Source organism: Silurus meridionalis, chromosome 21 (genome assembly GCF_014805685.1).
Source record: "Silurus meridionalis isolate SWU-2019-XX chromosome 21, ASM1480568v1, whole genome shotgun sequence".
In the NCBI taxonomy this organism is placed as follows: domain Eukaryota; kingdom Metazoa; phylum Chordata; class Actinopteri; order Siluriformes; family Siluridae; genus Silurus; species Silurus meridionalis.
Window position 1 is genome coordinate 287089 of NC_060904.1, and position 17500 is coordinate 304588.

At 43.6% G+C, this 17500-nt stretch overlaps 1 protein-coding gene across 5 annotated transcripts in view; it reads left to right on the forward strand.

Moving 5' to 3' along the window:
• pld1b (phospholipase D1b) overlaps window positions 1-16389 on the forward strand; it is a 28896-nt gene extending 12507 nt beyond the window's left edge. For 4 of the 5 annotated variants that reach the window (XM_046833508.1, XM_046833510.1, XM_046833509.1 and 1 more), the window contains exons 3-26: window positions 1398-1561; window positions 4085-4227; window positions 4338-4443; window positions 4960-5025; window positions 5132-5190; window positions 5287-5379; window positions 5706-5858; window positions 6009-6158; window positions 7434-7517; window positions 8030-8111; window positions 8461-8571; window positions 8678-8866; window positions 10086-10296; window positions 11323-11454; window positions 11537-11655; window positions 11935-12048; window positions 12185-12295; window positions 12375-12463; window positions 13195-13308; window positions 13534-13583; window positions 14859-14993; window positions 15097-15250; window positions 15561-15678; window positions 15901-16389. In XM_046833508.1, the coding sequence (XP_046689464.1) occupies window positions 1398-1561; window positions 4085-4227; window positions 4338-4443; window positions 4960-5025; window positions 5132-5190; window positions 5287-5379; window positions 5706-5858; window positions 6009-6158; window positions 7434-7517; window positions 8030-8111; window positions 8461-8571; window positions 8678-8866; window positions 10086-10296; window positions 11323-11454; window positions 11537-11655; window positions 11935-12048; window positions 12185-12295; window positions 12375-12463; window positions 13195-13308; window positions 13534-13583; window positions 14859-14993; window positions 15097-15250; window positions 15561-15678; window positions 15901-16125 (2972 nt within the window). In that variant the 3' untranslated portion in view covers window positions 16126-16389. The remainder of the gene's footprint in view (window positions 1-1397; window positions 1562-4084; window positions 4228-4337; window positions 4444-4959; window positions 5026-5131; window positions 5191-5286; window positions 5380-5705; window positions 5859-6008; window positions 6159-7433; window positions 7518-8029; window positions 8112-8460; window positions 8572-8677; window positions 8867-10085; window positions 10297-11322; window positions 11455-11536; window positions 11656-11934; window positions 12049-12184; window positions 12296-12374; window positions 12464-13194; window positions 13309-13533; window positions 13584-14858; window positions 14994-15096; window positions 15251-15560; window positions 15679-15900) is intronic. The other variant, XM_046833512.1, reaches the window with a different exon arrangement.
• The last annotated feature ends 1111 nt before the right edge of the window (window positions 16390-17500 follow it).

Genomic DNA, 17500 nt, shown 5'->3' on the forward strand with positions numbered 1-17500 from the left:
TTTTCTGTTTTTCAATGGAAAACGTATAACGAATGTATTTGCTGAATGTGTGTAGATGTTTATTCTTTTGTTTACGTCACAGACCTTCGGCTGGTGTTTATATTTCAGAATAACTTAAAAAAAACGGCATCTTGGTGGTAAAAACAGTAAACATGGCTGGTAGAATATAATATTACAAAATAAAACAAACCGTAAAAGAGTCGGAATCTCGGGTGGAGTCTCCTCATGGTTTTATCATCACCACCTTTCATTTCAAACCTTTTATTTCCAGACAGTAGCAGTATGGAAACTAAATGACTGATGGAAAATGTAGTCAATAAGTGCAGGATTCTAACGAGATATGGGAGGATTTTATTCCCCACGTGTGAGTCTTAGTTTTATTCTTCTTTATAAACTCTTACTGGTCAAACTGCACACGTGCACACGAACCAGGAAGTGCTGCAGCTCTCAGTTCAGCACAAACAGATGTTTATACTGCGTGCTAACTGCACTTTGTTTACAAAAAAAAAACAAGGGAAAAATGGACAATCAAAAAAGTAGTTTTATGGGAGATTTGCACAAAGCAGCGATGTGGGAAATATTCTTGTGGGCGGAGCAACAACAGAGACGTGGAGATCTGCATAGAGATGCGCTTTTACATCTGTAAATTACAAAATATCTCCAAGTTTTATACCACGTTATTGCTTTTAGTGCTCGTTAGTTTTTATAAGAGAAATGCTTAAAGTGTGTGTGTGTGTGTGTGTGTGTGTGTGTGTGTGTGTGTATTGTTGAGATTGAAATGGCCGCACATCAATATGAATGTTCACTTAATCAATATCCAAACATGTAGAACAGAAGTCTTCACTGATCAGCAGACTGTATGAATCGAGTCGGAATGAACACCTGAGTTTAGCAGGTGTCTCTCACACGGGGAGGAGGAGAAAAGGATCAGACAGTCTCAGATAAATGTTTGTAGGAATCTCATTTTTCATTAAAATCTTAATTCAATTTAAAATATAAACTCTACTTTTCTGGATTGCTCCAGAACTGATTTCATGTGTTTATATATGAAATAAAAATAATAATAATAGTAAATCACTGCAGGAGATGTATCTCCATGGCACTTCATCATCTATAACATCTTTTTGAGCAAAATCAACGTAGATGATTGACAGTAAAGCTCAAAGTGTCTTCTTTCTAAAGATATTGTGTGTGTAGCACGTTTTTATCAGGAACTGTTGATATTTAAAGTTAGGTAGAGCATTTCAGCTGTGAGGCCCAACATCTGTGGTGAAGGCTAACGGGTTAAGGTTCCTCCATGTTCTTCATTCTGTTCTCTCCTTTATGACGTGTGTATGATGTTCTCTCCAGCTTTATGGAGTAGCTGCAGGATTGTAAGCTCTGCTTTGTGGTTGTAGAAGCTCGTGTTCCGTTCTCACTCATCTACAAGACGATTGGATTTAAAGATCAGGACACTCGAGTTTTCCTCACATCATCTCCCATCACTGCCAAAATCCTGGAGGTGGAGCGTTTCACTGCACAGGACCGCTTCAACCGCACCACCCAGAGGAGTGTGTCAAAGGTCAGAGAGTGTGTGTGTGTGTGTGTGTGTGTGTGTGTGTGTGTGTGTGTGTGTGTGTGTGTGTGTTTTCGAGATCTAACACTGCCAGTTTGAGTTGTTACTCATGCTCACGTTCCTGTGCCTATGAAGCTGATTTTGTCTGCTCTCACACCATCTTCATCCTCATTCTCCTCCACATTCCTCTCCTTCTCTTCCTCCTCTTTATTCTCTTTCTCATCCTCCTTTTCATTCTCCTCAATCTCTTCTTCTTAATTTTTCTCCTCCTCTTTTGTCCTTCACTTCTTTCTCCTCCCTGATCTCATCATCATTCTTCTCCTCCTCCTCCTCCTCCTCCTTTTGTTCCTCGTCATTCTCTTCCTTCTACTACTCTTCCTCATTTTCCACCTTCTCTTCCTCCTCCTCCTCCTCTCCCTGTCTTTCCATATCCTTTATTTTCTCCTTTTCCTCTCTCCTCATCCTTTGTTTCTTCTCCTGGTTATGTAAGAGAAGGCAGACGTGTGAACACTTCACAGGCGTATAAATAATCACATGCGAGTTGTTAAGTATAAATGAAGAGCTGTAGCTGGTCGTCTGTGGTGTGAACGCTGCACTGCCTACGACCTGCTAATCTCAGCACCAGCTTCATCACCATCATCAGTTATTCAGCTTTTATTCCACACAGGAGGAATATAAAGTGGTCTACTGAGACTCTCACAGTGACTCAGAGTCCATCCAGGTCAAGTTTTCTCAGAAATACTGAATCTACAGAAAAACCACATGATAGAATCATCTTCAGGGTGGTTTTGGAGGCACAATAAGACCAGGAGACCACCACACTCACCACACCTCACCACACCTCACCACACTACACCACACCTCACCACACTACACCACACTCACCTCACCTCACCACACCTCACCACACTACACCACACCTCACCACACCACCACTACACCACACACACCACACCACACCACACCACACTCACTACACCACACCACACCTCACACACTCACCACACTACACCACACACTCACACACTCACCACACTCACCACACCACACTCACCACTCACCACACTCACACCACACCTCACCACACTCACCACACTCACCACACCACACCTCACTACACCACACCACACCACACCACACCACACACACTCACACACCACACCACACCACACCACCTCACCACTCACACCTCACCACCACACCACACACTACACCACACCACACACCACACTCACCACCACACCACCACTCACACCACACCACACCACACCACACCACACTCACACCACCACACCACACCACCACACTACACCACACCACCTCACCACACACCACCACACCACACTCACCACACTCACCACTACACCACCACCACCACACTCACCACCACACTACACACACCTCACCACACTACACCACACACCACACCACACCACTCACACCACACTCACCACACCACACTCACCACACCACACACTCACCACACCACACTCACCTCACCACTCACACCACACTCACCACACACTCACCACACCTCACTACACCACACCTCACACACACCACACTCACACTCACCACACCTCACCACCTCACCACACTACACCACACCACACCACACACACACCACCACCACACACACCTCACCACACTACACCACACCACACTCACCACCACCACACTCACACCACACCACACCTCACCACACCTCACCACACCACACCACCTCACCACACCACACACTCACCACCACCACCACACCACACCACACCACACCACACCACACTACACCACACTCACACCACACCTCACCACACCACACCACACCACACTCACCACACTCACACCACACCACACTCACCACACTACACTCACCACACCTCACCACACACTCACACCACACCACCACACTCACACCACTCACACACACACCTCACCACACCTCACCACACTACACCACACTACACCACACCACTACACCACACCACACACCACACACCTCACCACACTACACCACACTCACACCACACCACACCACACCTCACTACACCTCACCACACTCACCACACTACACCTCACCACACTCACACTACACCACACCACACTCACCACACACACTACACCACCTCACCACCACCACACCACACCACACCTCACCACCACACCACACTCACCACACCTCACCACACTACACCACACCTCACCACACCTCACCACACACACCACCACACTCACACCTCACCACCTCACACCACACCACACCACACCTCACCACACCACACCTCACCTCACCACACCTCACCACACTTCACCACACCTCACCACACCTCACCACACCTCACCACACTACACTACACCACACTACACTTCACCACAGCGTGTTTAACGATGTAGTAATAGATATTGATATAATGGTGGTTTATCGCTCAGCTCTTTGCTGGTCTGTAGAGAGTAAACACTCGAGAGTTGAGGTGAATAAATATGGTGTTAATCAGTAAGGTGATGTGTGGTGTGATGATGTCTGCATTGCAGAAAATTCCTGCTGTCTTCAGGATTGAAATGAGGCATGGGAACTTTACCTGGATAGTGAAGAGGAAGGAGAAGCACTTCATGGAGCTGCACCGAGAACTACGGACCTATAAAGCCTTCCTGAAGATTCCTCTGCCCTCTCGCACGTGAGCTCACACCCTCTCTCACCTGCATTCATACCAGTTTCTCTTCCTGTTTGTGTTTATGTGTGTGTGTGTGTGTGTGTGTGTGTGTGTGTGTGTGTGTGTACATGCAGTCATACACAGCGGAGGCAGACAGTCAGACAAACACGTCCGATGCCCACGTTACCCCGCGGCGGAGGAGACGAACTCGTCCGAGAAGAGCAGGTGTCCAGCCGGAAGGTCAGTTTACACATCACACACTTCTATTAATACAAGAATGCAAAAGTTTGTACACCCCCAGGAAATATATATATATATATATATATATATATATATATGATAAATAATGATTTAATAATAATTTATTCAGAATATTTTTACAGATGTCTTTAATCAAAATAAAAACAGGGAACTAATATCAGGTGTAAAGTTTGTGCCCCCCACCACCCGTCCTCCCCACATCCACTCCTCACCTGGTTTTTCCATGAAACTGATTTAAATATTATTTCATAACTTTATCAGGTCTGTGGAAACAAAAGGGTATTTCCACGGCAGAAAAATTTCCTGTTGGTATTGTTGTGCTTCAGGACACACACAAGCTTAATTTTCCAATTCTATTTGTATATAAATTATTTACAGTAGATAAACTGTGTGTTTTTTGGAATCTAAAGCCACAGAATATTTATATTCTTATATATAAATATTGTTGATTTTGTCCTAATTTGTATAATTGTGTGATGTGATGTGTTTTAACAGCGACAGCTCGAGGATTATTTAAACAAACTGCTGAAAATGCCTCTGTACAGAAACTACCACGCCACAGTAAGTTCTGTCTCCACATCTGGAATAGTTACCATACAGATGTGTGCATAAAGTAGAGGATGTGTACAGGCGTGTCGTGTATCTAATGATACGTGTTCCACATTAGATGGCGTTTATCGATGTGAGTCAGCTGTCCTTCATTTATGATCTGGGACCAAAAGGCTTGTAAGAATATTTGTATAATTTTTTTAATAATTAAAGTACAACATTAAAGCTGTAGATTTGAGTTGCTAATGATGTCATATCCTCTTCCTGTTTTAGAGAAGGTATGGTTTATAAAAGATCAGGAGGTCACAGGATTCCTGGACTCAACTGCTGCGGTCACAGTAAAGTGTGTTACCGCTGGTCCAAACGGTACCTCATATACTTTATTACTTTATTATTTATTTTATTGATTTAATTCTGTACATATTTACTGTGTTTATGCCATAAATGACAGCACAGGGTTTATTTCCAGCACAAACATCTACAGTAGAGTCAGAATTGAGTTTTGCTCAGAAGTCACACACTGTAATCACGATTAAAGGATAAAACACTAATGTTTTAATTGATAACTTGAATTATATTAAAAAATACTATGATTAATATCATAAATAATGTACTATAATTATATGTTGCTATTTTTCTTATACGTGTGTGTGTGTGTGTGTGTGTGTGTGTGTGTGTGTGTGTGTGTGTAGTTGGTTGGTGGTGAAAGATTCGTTCCTGCTCTACATGAAGCCGGACTCAGGTGTGATCTCCTTCGTTCTCCTGGTGGATAAAGAGTTCTGTGTAAAAATGGACTCTAAAGACACTGAGACGAAACACGGAGTTCGTGTGGACAGTCTGTGCAGGTTCACAATTCACACACACACACACACACACACACACACACACACACACACAGCAGTGTCAATAATCACATAGACCTTATGATTGTGTATTAGAGATTATGGTTGTTATGATGGACAGAACCTGTATGAGTTCTTATTTCTGTTCCTCAGAAACCTGGTTCTGAAGTTCTCCAGTTTCCGTCACGCCCGCTGGTGGGGTCAGGCCATCGATGAGTTTGTGCGCAAATATGGCAGTGCTTTCCTCCAGGGCCATCGCTTTGGTTCCTTTGCCAATGTGCAAGAGAACATCCTCTCCAAATGGTAATTACCAATACATTACACTCCATCTGTGGAGCCATCACCAGCCATCACCACCAGTCACCAGCCATACCAATCACCACCAATCACAATCACCAGTCATCACCAGCCATACCAATCACCACCAATCACAATCACCAGCCATCACCAGCCATACCAATCACCACCAATCACAATCACCAGCCATCACCAGCCATACCAATCACCACCAATCACAATCACCAGTCACCAGCCATACCAATCACCACCAATCACAATCACCACCAGTCACCAGCCATAACCATCACCACCAATCACAATCACCAGTCACCAGCCATAACCATCACCACCAATCACAATCACCAGTCACCAGCCATACCAATCACCACCAATCACAATCACCAGCCATCACCAGCCATACCAATCACCACCAATCACAGTCACCAGCCATAACCATCACCACCAATCACAATCACCACCAGTCACCAGCCATAACCATCACCACCAATCACCAGCCATAACCACCATTAACCAGTCACCAGCCATAACCATCACCAGTCAACTGATAAACAGAATTGTGATTGAATTGACACTAAAAAAAAAAAGGAAAATAAAAGGTGTTTTATTTGAAATGTAATTGAAAGCAGCAGAATTGGGTTTTGGTGACATGTTCTCAGAAAGAAGGGTTACTCCTGGGGTTTCTCCAGATAGTTAAGGCTTTTAGGTTCCTTTAATGGTTCTCTCTGCAGAAGTGTTCCAGACTTGACCTTTTCTCCAAAGTGTATTATTTACAGGTGATGTATAACTTACATGTAAGATGAGACTTTAGAAATGAAGCACAGGTACTTAACGCAGCATGATGTTGAAAACGGCATGGCTGTGGATCTGCTTCAGCGTTTATGCAGTAACCTGAGAGAACAGAAGTGAATGTGATCCTGTGGTGGTGATCCTGCACTGACCCTCACAGAAACATGAAAATGAGACCCTGGCGCTGGAACACACACATTCGTCCTCACCGAGCTCGCTTTCCATATCACTCTTCATCCTTAAACACATTTATATTCAATTCCACAGCTATTTCAGTACACAGAGTTCCTCACAGGTTCCTCACAGGTTCCTCACAGGTTCCTCACAGGTTCCTCACAGGTTCCTCATGATTCCTCACAGGCTCCTCACCGAGTTCCTTGTGTCCGTCCAGGCACTAAACCCTGAGCTGGTCTAAGGACTGTTTGTGTCCTCATGATAATATAACGATAGTGTTTGTGTAAATGTGTGATGTTTTACATGTGTGTGTTTCAGGTATGTAAACGGGAAAACGTACATGGAAGATGTAGCTACTGCACTTGAGGGGGCTGAGGAGGAGATCTTCATCACAGATTGGTGGTATGTGTGTTACAGGCTCAGGCCTGTTAATTATTTGTCTGATGTAAATACACAAACACATGAAAGTGTGGAGTTCACACCAAACTTCAATCAAGTGTTTCAATTCATTACAAAACTGCAACATTCCAACATCTTGTACAAGGAGATGAAGAGAACAGCAGAAAACATCATCAGAACCCACACACACACACACACACACACACTCGCAGAGGACAGAGTGATGATCAGATCGTCTTTCAGTCAGACATTGGGTTTAAGTTACAAATCTGTAAGTCAATAAATCCCACACAGATGTGTCTGATCTCACTGTGTGATGTGTCTGATCTCACCATCTGATGTCTGATCTCACTGTGTGTGATGTCTGATCTAATTATGTGAAGTCTAATCTCGCTGTGTGTTTTGTCCGATGTGATTGTCTGTCTATCTGATCTTGCTGTATGTTGTGTCTGATCTGACTGCGTGATGTCTGATCTGATTGTGTGATGTCTAATCTCGCTGTGTGATGTTCACAGGCTGAGTCCAGAGATTTTCCTCAGAAGGCCGGTGGTTGAAGGAAATCGCTGGCGTCTGGACTGCATACTGAAACGCAAAGCCGTGAGTCTCTACTGCAGATCTGATTTCTGCTCAGATCCCACGTCTCAGGATTACTGTGTGTGTGTGTGTGTGTGTGTGTGTGTGTGTGTGTGTGTGTGTGTGTGTGTGTGTGTGTGTGTGTGTGTGTGTGTGTGTGAATAAATTAATTCATGTATCTCAAATAAGGAAGTGCAGAAATGTTCCTCAAAACATCAGAACCTTCTCACGCATTACATTCTTATTGCTCACAAATCTATTTGTTTATTTGTTTGTTTATTTATTTGTTAGCTCATGGAGAAGGTTCCTTATCCTGCTGGAAGGTCAGATGGTTGTGTATTTGAAGGTTTTCTCTCTGCTTTGTGGTTTTCAGCAAAAAGGAGTTCGGATATTTGTTATGCTCTATAAGGAAGTGGAACTGGCTCTCGGGATCAACAGTGAATACAGCAAGAGAACGCTGCATCAGCTTCACCCCAACATCAAGGTACAACCAGAGCAGGAGGAAAGAGAAGAGAAGAGGAGAGAAGGAAATGGAGTAAAAGATAAAATAATTAAGTGTTTTTATTTATTGATTTTTTTTTTTTCTTCAGGTGATGCGACATCCTGATCACGTCTCCTCCTCCGTCTATCTGTGGGCTCATCACGAGAAGATTGTGGTGATCGACCAATCGGTGGCCTTTGTGGGCGGGATCGATCTGGCGTACGGTCGCTGGGACGATCGAGAACATCGACTTACGGACGTGGGGAGCGTGACGAGGACTTTGAACACGTCTGCAGAGGTGAGTAATACGTTACATAACGTATGGAAGGAGTCTCCAGTGTCAGAACTTCAGAAGAGTCAGAGGTAAAGCTGTAACCTTATGGTTTGTGATGCTCTGGACAGAGAGGGTTTCTATACAGTTCCTCTTTAAGATGATGAGTTAAGCGTCTGATTAACATCACAAGAGGAACATTTCACTCGCATTCCACATAAACTCTAACTATAAACAGAGAAAAATTACATCTCATAAATACAGGTGTAATTGTTCAAACTTACAAAAAGAAGATGCTGACCACACAAGTATCCCAAACATTCTAGACATCGTGCCAGCTTCAAGCTAAACCTCTTGAAGATTTCAGACCTTCAAAGAGAAGATTCTGACCCTGTGAGGAACCCGAGCCATTTAGAGATGTACCAGCTCCAGTTCTCTTAATCAATACTCAAAACATTATTTCTCCATCATTGAACATTAAAGGCTCAGCATGGAGGAGATGCTTTTGAATCTATAATGATCTCGAAGCTAATTTATGAGTTGCTCCGGAGCTCCTGGTTCCACAACTTCAACTGACGGTAGAAGACTGTAGAAAGGACATTAAACATAATTACACACTCTGGTGCTCATGATATTTCTCACTTTATGGTGTTTGTAATGTTTTAATGACACACTTGGTGTCACCCAGAATCTGAATCTGAATCTGAATCAGAATCTGAATCTGAATCAAAATCAGAATCAGAATCTGAATCTGAATCTGAATCTGAATCTGAATCAAAATCTGAATCTGAATCAAAATCAGAATCTGAATCAGAATCTGAATCTGAATCAGAATCTGAATCAAAATCTGAATCTGAATCAAAATCTGAATCAAAATCAGAATCTGAATCAGAATCAGAATCTGAATCAAAATCTGAATCAAAATCTGAATCTGAATCTGAAAGGAATTTGTTTTGGTGACAGAAGCACATTTATTTATTTATTGCACATTTCTATAAAGAAAAATGAAGTATAATTGCACAGAAAGGTACAGATTTATAGGTTGGTAAAAAGAAGTATTGCACATATTTGTATTAAAGAATGATGAGGGTGGTTCCTGCTTGTGGAACACATTCCCTATTTTTACATTTGCTGTGGAGAATAAAACACACTTCTAAAAAAAAAAACCTGTTGTAGGAAAATAAATCCACGTCATCACAACACAGTGGTGTATTTCATTACTAATGTACCTGTGTGTGTTTCTCAGAGTGTAACAGAAGCTTCTCACTCCATGGCGTCTCCCTCTAACGGTCCTGTTCAGAGTAACGGCAAAAACTCCGCTAGGGATCCAGAAGATCTGCCCAAACTCCGGGGTTATGGAAAAACCAGGAAGAGTCGCTTCAGTATCAGGAAACGCCTGCAGAGACACGGCCTGGCGCACGCCGGCAGCATCAGCAGCAACGAGAGCTCAGAGGAAAGTGAGTTCACCATCATCATCATCATCATAAACTTCTCCCCAGCCTCGGCTCCTGAACACAGTGGGTCACAGTGGGTTTATAAAGCTGGGGACTGGTTAACGCAGGTCTCAGGAACACGCTTGTGAGGAGGTTGTTGATGGTCTTCTGAGTCCAGTCTCAGACGTTTCACATTTTACTGTTCAGTGTTACAATTTATATCTTTAGTGTTGAACAGGAAACTGAGTCGTCTTTAACGCTGTGTAGCAGACACACGTCTTTATTTTATTCATTTTATTTGTATTAGTAAAGACGGTATGACGACCGAGAACAGGATCGGATCAGAACCAGCCACAGAACAGTGGATTAGATATCTAAGAATAAAAAAGGAATATGATCCTGTGTTTTTTATTTTTCAGTGTTTTGTTGTTTTTGAGGAATCATGGACAGGTTTGAGATCAGGATTCCGTAAAAGCTGTCAGTAGATCTTTCTCCACTTCTCCACAGGTTTCTCAAACAGTATTTGCAGCAAACAGAATTTAATTCCACTGAAATGGATGGAGTTAAAAGTTCACATTCCCTCGTGTCTGTCTCAGCCTGGTGAGTGAAGCTCACTGAAGACCTCACTGAAGAGTGTTTCCTCCTGAGTGTTTCTTCTGTTCCTGGTTGATCAGTATTTATTATGGTTCAGAACATCAGGATCTTCTTTGATTGCTCTGAACTTTGTGTGGTGTGTTGTAGTTCCTGTCACAGTTTATTCAGATGAAGAAGATCCTGAATAAACACACTAATCTTTAATATGAGTGTGAGGGTGTGAACACTTTTGCACGTTCCTGAAGCAGGTGTGTTTGAGTTTCTCCTGGGGTTTTAGAGGATTATGAGATTTGGTGCTCCCTGTTCGAGGGGTGTGTGTGTGTGTGTGTGTGTGTGTGTGTGTGTGTGTGAGAACTGCATGGTGATCCTCCACTCAGTTCTGTGTGGTTCTGTTCTGGACAGAAGCTCAGCCTCATGGTTCTTGTGTCTGATTTATTTCTGATGTTCTTTTTTTAGCAGAAGCAGAATCTGCCCAGGACCTGCAGGCCGACGTCATCGGTCTGATGGGGAACACACGTTTCTGGCACGGGAAAGATTACTGTAACTTCGTGCACAAGGACTGGATTCAGCTGGACAAACCGTTCGATGGTAAATCATCTACGTATTCACCTTTCGATTGTGACCGACGTCCTGTACGTGCGGTTATTCACTAAATTCGTGACTGTTTCAGATTTTATCGACAGACACATCACTCCCAGAATGCCGTGGCACGACATCGCCTCGGTGGTTCATGGGAAAGCGGCGAGAGACGTCGCTCGCCATTTTATTCAGCGCTGGAACTTTACCAAGGTGACGAGTCACAAACAGTCACATCATTACAGATGTGTGTGAAAACAGCTGTGTCTCTGTAACCTGAGAGGTTTCATTTTGTACTATTTATAGAACACTTTAACACTGGCCAGTGTCTCAAAGCAGCTTTATAGGTTAGAAAGTAACTTCTCATTGATCTTCTGGGAGTGACCCTGAAAATGAGACTCGTAGTTGAAACCGGACACCGAACGAGAGAATCATTTCAGTGCCTAAACCCGTCCCTGATCTTTTTCTCTCTCTCCTGTATGGTGTGTTTAGATTATGAAACCCAAGTACCGTTCTCTCTCGTACCCGTTCCTGCTCCCCAAATCCCACACCACCACCAACGAGATCAAGAACCAGCTCCTGGGCTGCGTTCACACCAAAGTCCAGGTAACAGCACATCTTCAACCCTGAGCTCTACACGGGGCTGGACTGAGATTCTCAGTAAAACGTGTGTGTGTGTGTGTGTGTGTGTGTGTGTGTGTGTGTGTGTGTGTGTGTGTGTGTGTGTGTGTGTGTGCGCCAGGTGTTACGCTCGGCAGCTGATTGGTCGGCTGGTATAAAGTACCATGAAGAGTCCATCCACAATGCGTATGTGCATGTGATTGAGAACAGTAAACACTACATCTACATCGAGGTGAGCTGAGCTGCTCCTCTCCCTCACGTGTCCTTTATCATTTACACGTTTCTGATCAGCTGACGCTCGTCTCTTTCAGAACCAGTTCTTTATAAGCTGCGCTGATAACAAAATCGTCTTCAACAAGATCGGAGACACCATCGCTCAGAGGATCATCAAAGCCTATAGGTGAGCTGATCTTCTCGAACATCTGGCCTGGAACACCTGGAATCTGACTGTAGATATTAAACATGGTCCTGCCTCTGAGTGCTGTAGAGTCGAGGTCACACATGCTGTCTCAGATCTCAGCCCTGAGGTCAAGTGTCTGGTGTGTGAGCACCCTAGTGTTATTCTTCCTTCATTTTCTTCTTCTTTTAGCTGGAATGTTTACAGCAGCCATTAGAACCTTCAGGTAGAAATTTGGAAATTTGTCTCATTGTGAAGGGTCTCAGGAACATTCTGATTAATCATGATGTCATCTTCAGAGTAAACCTCACTAAAGTTCTCAAATAAATTCTGTTTTACTCCAAACTTTCTGCTCGTAATGTTCTACAGGAAGTGTTTTTACATTAAAGATGGCAGGAATCTTCAGAGAAATGTGCTGAAGTTATGCAACAGATTTCTTCTCAGCACCTCCTACTGGTCAGAAGTTACAATAACATGCTAGAAATGTTAACATCTAAATCTATTATTGTTCCTCGTCCATCAATTTGACTTCCTGCTGCCCATTTGTTCCTCCAGATCTTTCCTCAAACAGTCTGAGAATTCCACCTCTGTCCCTGATCAACACACACACACACACACACACACACACAGGAGCGAAACACAGTCACTAGTGTACAGGTGTGTGTCTGACATCGTGTGAGTGCTGAAGCACGTTCTCACCTTAACTCTTTCTGTGGTTTTTCTTGAACCTCCAGAGAAGGTACGAAGTACCGCGTGTATGTCATTACTCCTCTCCTACCTGGATTTGAGGGAAACATCAACACCGGAGGAGGAAGTGCCCTCCAGGCCATCATGCACTTCAACTACAGGTAACAGTACAGTGTGTAGGATCAGTTCAGTTCTGTGTATTAGTGTGTGTACAGGTGTGTAGAGTGTTTGTGTGTATGATTGTGGATATGTGTGTATGTAAGTGTAATTGAATGTCATGAATGAGAGTGTATTTGTGTGTATTTGTGTGTATTGTGGTTGAAAGATTGGAGTTCTATTTGTTTTCTCATGTTTTGTGTAAATGTTGTGGTTGATGATGTTTTCAGGACGATGATCAGAGGAGAACATTCCATCGTGTCCCAGCTGAAGAAAGAGAGTAAGTGATAAAGGATGTGTGTGTTGTGTCTTTGGTGTGTGTGTGTGTGTGTGTGTGTGTGTGTGTGTGTGCGGTGTAAACACATCACATGCTGGTGTTGTGACTTTCTGGTGTGAAATGTGAAATCTCCAACATCTCTGTGATGTTCATTTGAACAGTATGAACTTCCTCAGCGTTTGTTGCTGATTGGGTTGGAAATGGTACGATCTGGACTGTACCATCCGTCTGTTCAACACTAACAGCTCTTCATTTCTTACTCCATCCAGTTTATTTGGTTTGAAGAATCTCCTCTCTGACACGTCCTTAACTTCTGTAAAAGATACTCTGTGGACATTATCACTTCTTCTCTCACACACACACACGCACGCACGCGCGCGCGCGTGTGTGTGTGTGTGTGTGTGTGTGTGTGATCAGTCTCTTGGTCATTACCCAGATTCAGTGATGTGCATACACCATAAACGTGTTTCTTCATGTCTGCACACTTAATGAACTTCATGCTAATTAATTAAAGTGTTTCAGTGTGAACACGAGACTGAAATAAAAGAGGTCAAGGAGGAAAACTGATACATCACCAGTACACACACACACACACACACACACACACACATACACACACACACATATATACACACACATACACACACACACACACACACACATATATATATATATATATTCACACTCACTCACTCACACACACACACACACACACACACATTATATATATATATATATATTCACACTCACACACACACACTCACTCACTCACTCACACACACACACTCACTCACTCACTCACTCACACACACACACACACACTCATAATGTGGAAATGAACCTGCTAATTAACATCAGAACACATACCTGAGACTCGTCTCTCTCTCTCCCTCCTATCCTCTTTCACTCTCTCTCCTCCTCCTCGTCTCTCTCGCTCTCGATCGTGCTCTCTCTCTCTCTCTCTCCCTCCTATCCTCTTTCACTCTCTCTCCTCCTCCTCGTCTCTCTCGCTCTCGATCGTGCTCTCTCTCTCTCTCTCTCTCTCCCCTCCTATCCTCTTTCACTCTTTCTCCTTCTCCTCATCTCTCGCTCTCGATCGCTCTCTCTCTCTCTCCCCTCCTCTCCTCTTTCTCTCATGCTCTCTCTCACTTTCTCACCCTCTCCTCTTTCACTCTCTCTTTCTATCTCTTTCTCTCTCTATCTATCTATCTATCTATCTATCTCTCTCTCTCTCTCTCTCTCTCTCTCTCTTCCTCTCCTGTCCCTCTCTCTCTGCAGTGGGAGATCAGTGGATGAACTACATCTCGTTTGGAGGACTGAGGACACATGCTGAACTGGAGGGGAAACTGGTGACGGAGTTGATTTATGTCCACAGTAAAATGCTCATTGCAGACGACAACACGGTGATCATCGGTCAGACCACTTCCACTTTCACTCTTTATTTTTATTATCATTAACGTTGTACAGAAACCTCTGTGTGAGGAGGAGCATTATTTCCTCGTGTCTCTCTGTCCAGGTTCGGCGAACATTAATGACCGCAGCATGCTGGGAAAGCGTGACAGTGAAGTGGCAGTGGTTTTTGAAGACACAGAATTCGAGAAGTCTGTGATGGATGGACAGGAATATCAGGCAGGACGATTCGGACTGCAGCTCCGTCTCGAATGTTTTAGGTGACTTATTATTTTTTTCTTTTTTTTTTTAAACTGGAACAATAATTTGAGAATTGGTGTAAATACATGCAGTGTTTAATATGTAGTGCCCCCTGCAGTCTCAAATATGAATTACAATATAAATATTAATGGTTTCTTCTTCTTCTTCTTCTTTCGGCTGCTCCCATTAGGGGGTGCCACAGCGGATCATACCCCCTGTCCTCTACATCTGCCTCTTTCACACCAACAGAGTTATTACAGAGTAATAAAGTGTGTGTGGACATCGTAGTGATTTTCTCTCTCGGGTGTTAAATGTGTGGATGTTTTGCAGGACGATTCTCGGCGCTCACACAGACTCCAGCATCGACGTCTCAGACCCCATCAGTGAGCACTTCTACAAGGAGGTGTGGATGACCACCGCAGCTCGCAACGACAGCATCTACCAGAAGGTCGATCACCTCCAGTTATTGGTGTTACACACAGGGATATAAATTAGGAATAAATCATGAACACCTGAGAAACGGGAATCTGTTCAGGGGCGGGTGAACTTTCAGGTTGTGATTTAAGAGTTTTAGAAAGGGAGCACAAACTTTTAAACAGTATTTGAAGTGGGTATGTTGGTGTGATGTACAGTGATACTGAGACAGACGCTGGTGTCTCCTCCTCTGTAGGTGTTCCGCTGTCTGCCGTCGAGCGACGTGAGGATGATCCTGGAGCTGGAAAGATTTCTGAACATACCCGGTTTGGATAAAGAAGATCCTCTTAAAGCTCAGGAGGAACTGAAGAAGGTCCGAGGCTTCCTCGTTCAGTTTCCTCTTCACTTCCTATGTGAGCAGAACCTTCTCCCACCCATCGGTTCTAAAGAGTCCATGGTGCCCATGGAGGTGTGGACCTGAGAGACAGAGGCTTCTGAGCCTCGAGCCTGGTCATGTGACTGTGTGCTGATTTGTGATATTATTCTTTCTTTCTTTCTTTCTTTAACACTATGCAACATGTACGACAACAAACACTCAGAGAGGAACTTTACCTTCACACATTCCACACAAAACCTTTTTCTTTGTTTATTCGTCACAGAAATGCCTGTTTTTTTCTTTTGTTTGTTTTTTTGCTTCACATTTCTGTGGCCTCGGACGTGTTAAATACAAGTGCCATACGCCGTGTGGGGTGATGGGTATGTGGTGGAGTGTTTGGGGTATGTATGGGTAAGTGTGAAGTATGTATGGGTATGTGGTGGGAGTGTGGGGTATGTATGGGTATGTGGTGGGGTGGGTATGGGTATGTGGTAGCTTATGTGGGGAGTGTGTGGGGTATCTGGTGGGGTATGTATAGGTAAGTGTGAGGTATGTATGGGTATGTGGTAGCTTATGTGGGAGTGTGTGGGGTATCTGGTGGGGTATGTATAGGTAAGTGTGAGGTATGTATGGGTATGTGGTGGAGTGTGGGGTATGTGGGGTATGTGGTGGGGTATGTATGGGTAAGTGTGGGGTATGTGGGAGTGTGTTGGGTATGTATGGGTATGTGGCAAGTATGTGGGCGTGTGGGGTATGTATGGTAAGTGTGTGGGTATGTGGGAGTGTATGGGTTTTGTGTTGGGTATGTGGTGGGGTATGTGGGAGTGTGTGGTATGTATGGATATTTGGTGGGGTATGTGGTGTATGTGGTGGGGTAAGTGTGGGGTTTGTGGAAGTGTGTTGGGTATGTGTGGGGTATGTATGGGTATGTGGTGTGTGTGTGTGTGGTATGTATGGGTAAGTGGTGGGTTATGTATGGGTAAGTGTGGGGTATGTGGAAGTGTGTGGGGTATGTGTTGGGGTATGTGTTGGGGTACGACCTGGTCGTGGCCTTGTACATCACTTTATTTAAAGTATTTCACTTTCCTGGATGTAAAATCTGCCATATTTCCTTCCCTGCACTGACGCGCCTCTGATGACGCGCCTCTGGAAGTTGCAGACAGAATCGGCACGTTTGTGACGTCGTGTCACGTGTTCACACACGTTCCTGCCTTTAATTATTAACAGTAACTATAAGCGAATCTTTAGTCATTTTTAAATCCTTTTTCACATATTTATAGATTTTTCTACTAATTATAAACTTGAAATCAGCAGCAGATCAGAAATTCAGCACTTATTCACAGCGTTATAATAAAACTTTCAAATTAGTCAATAAAATCCTGAAAATGATCTGATAAATAAACACGACTTTAATAATAAAACATTCCGTTCAGATGTTTAATATTAATGACGTGAATGTGTTGGGCATCATTACACACAT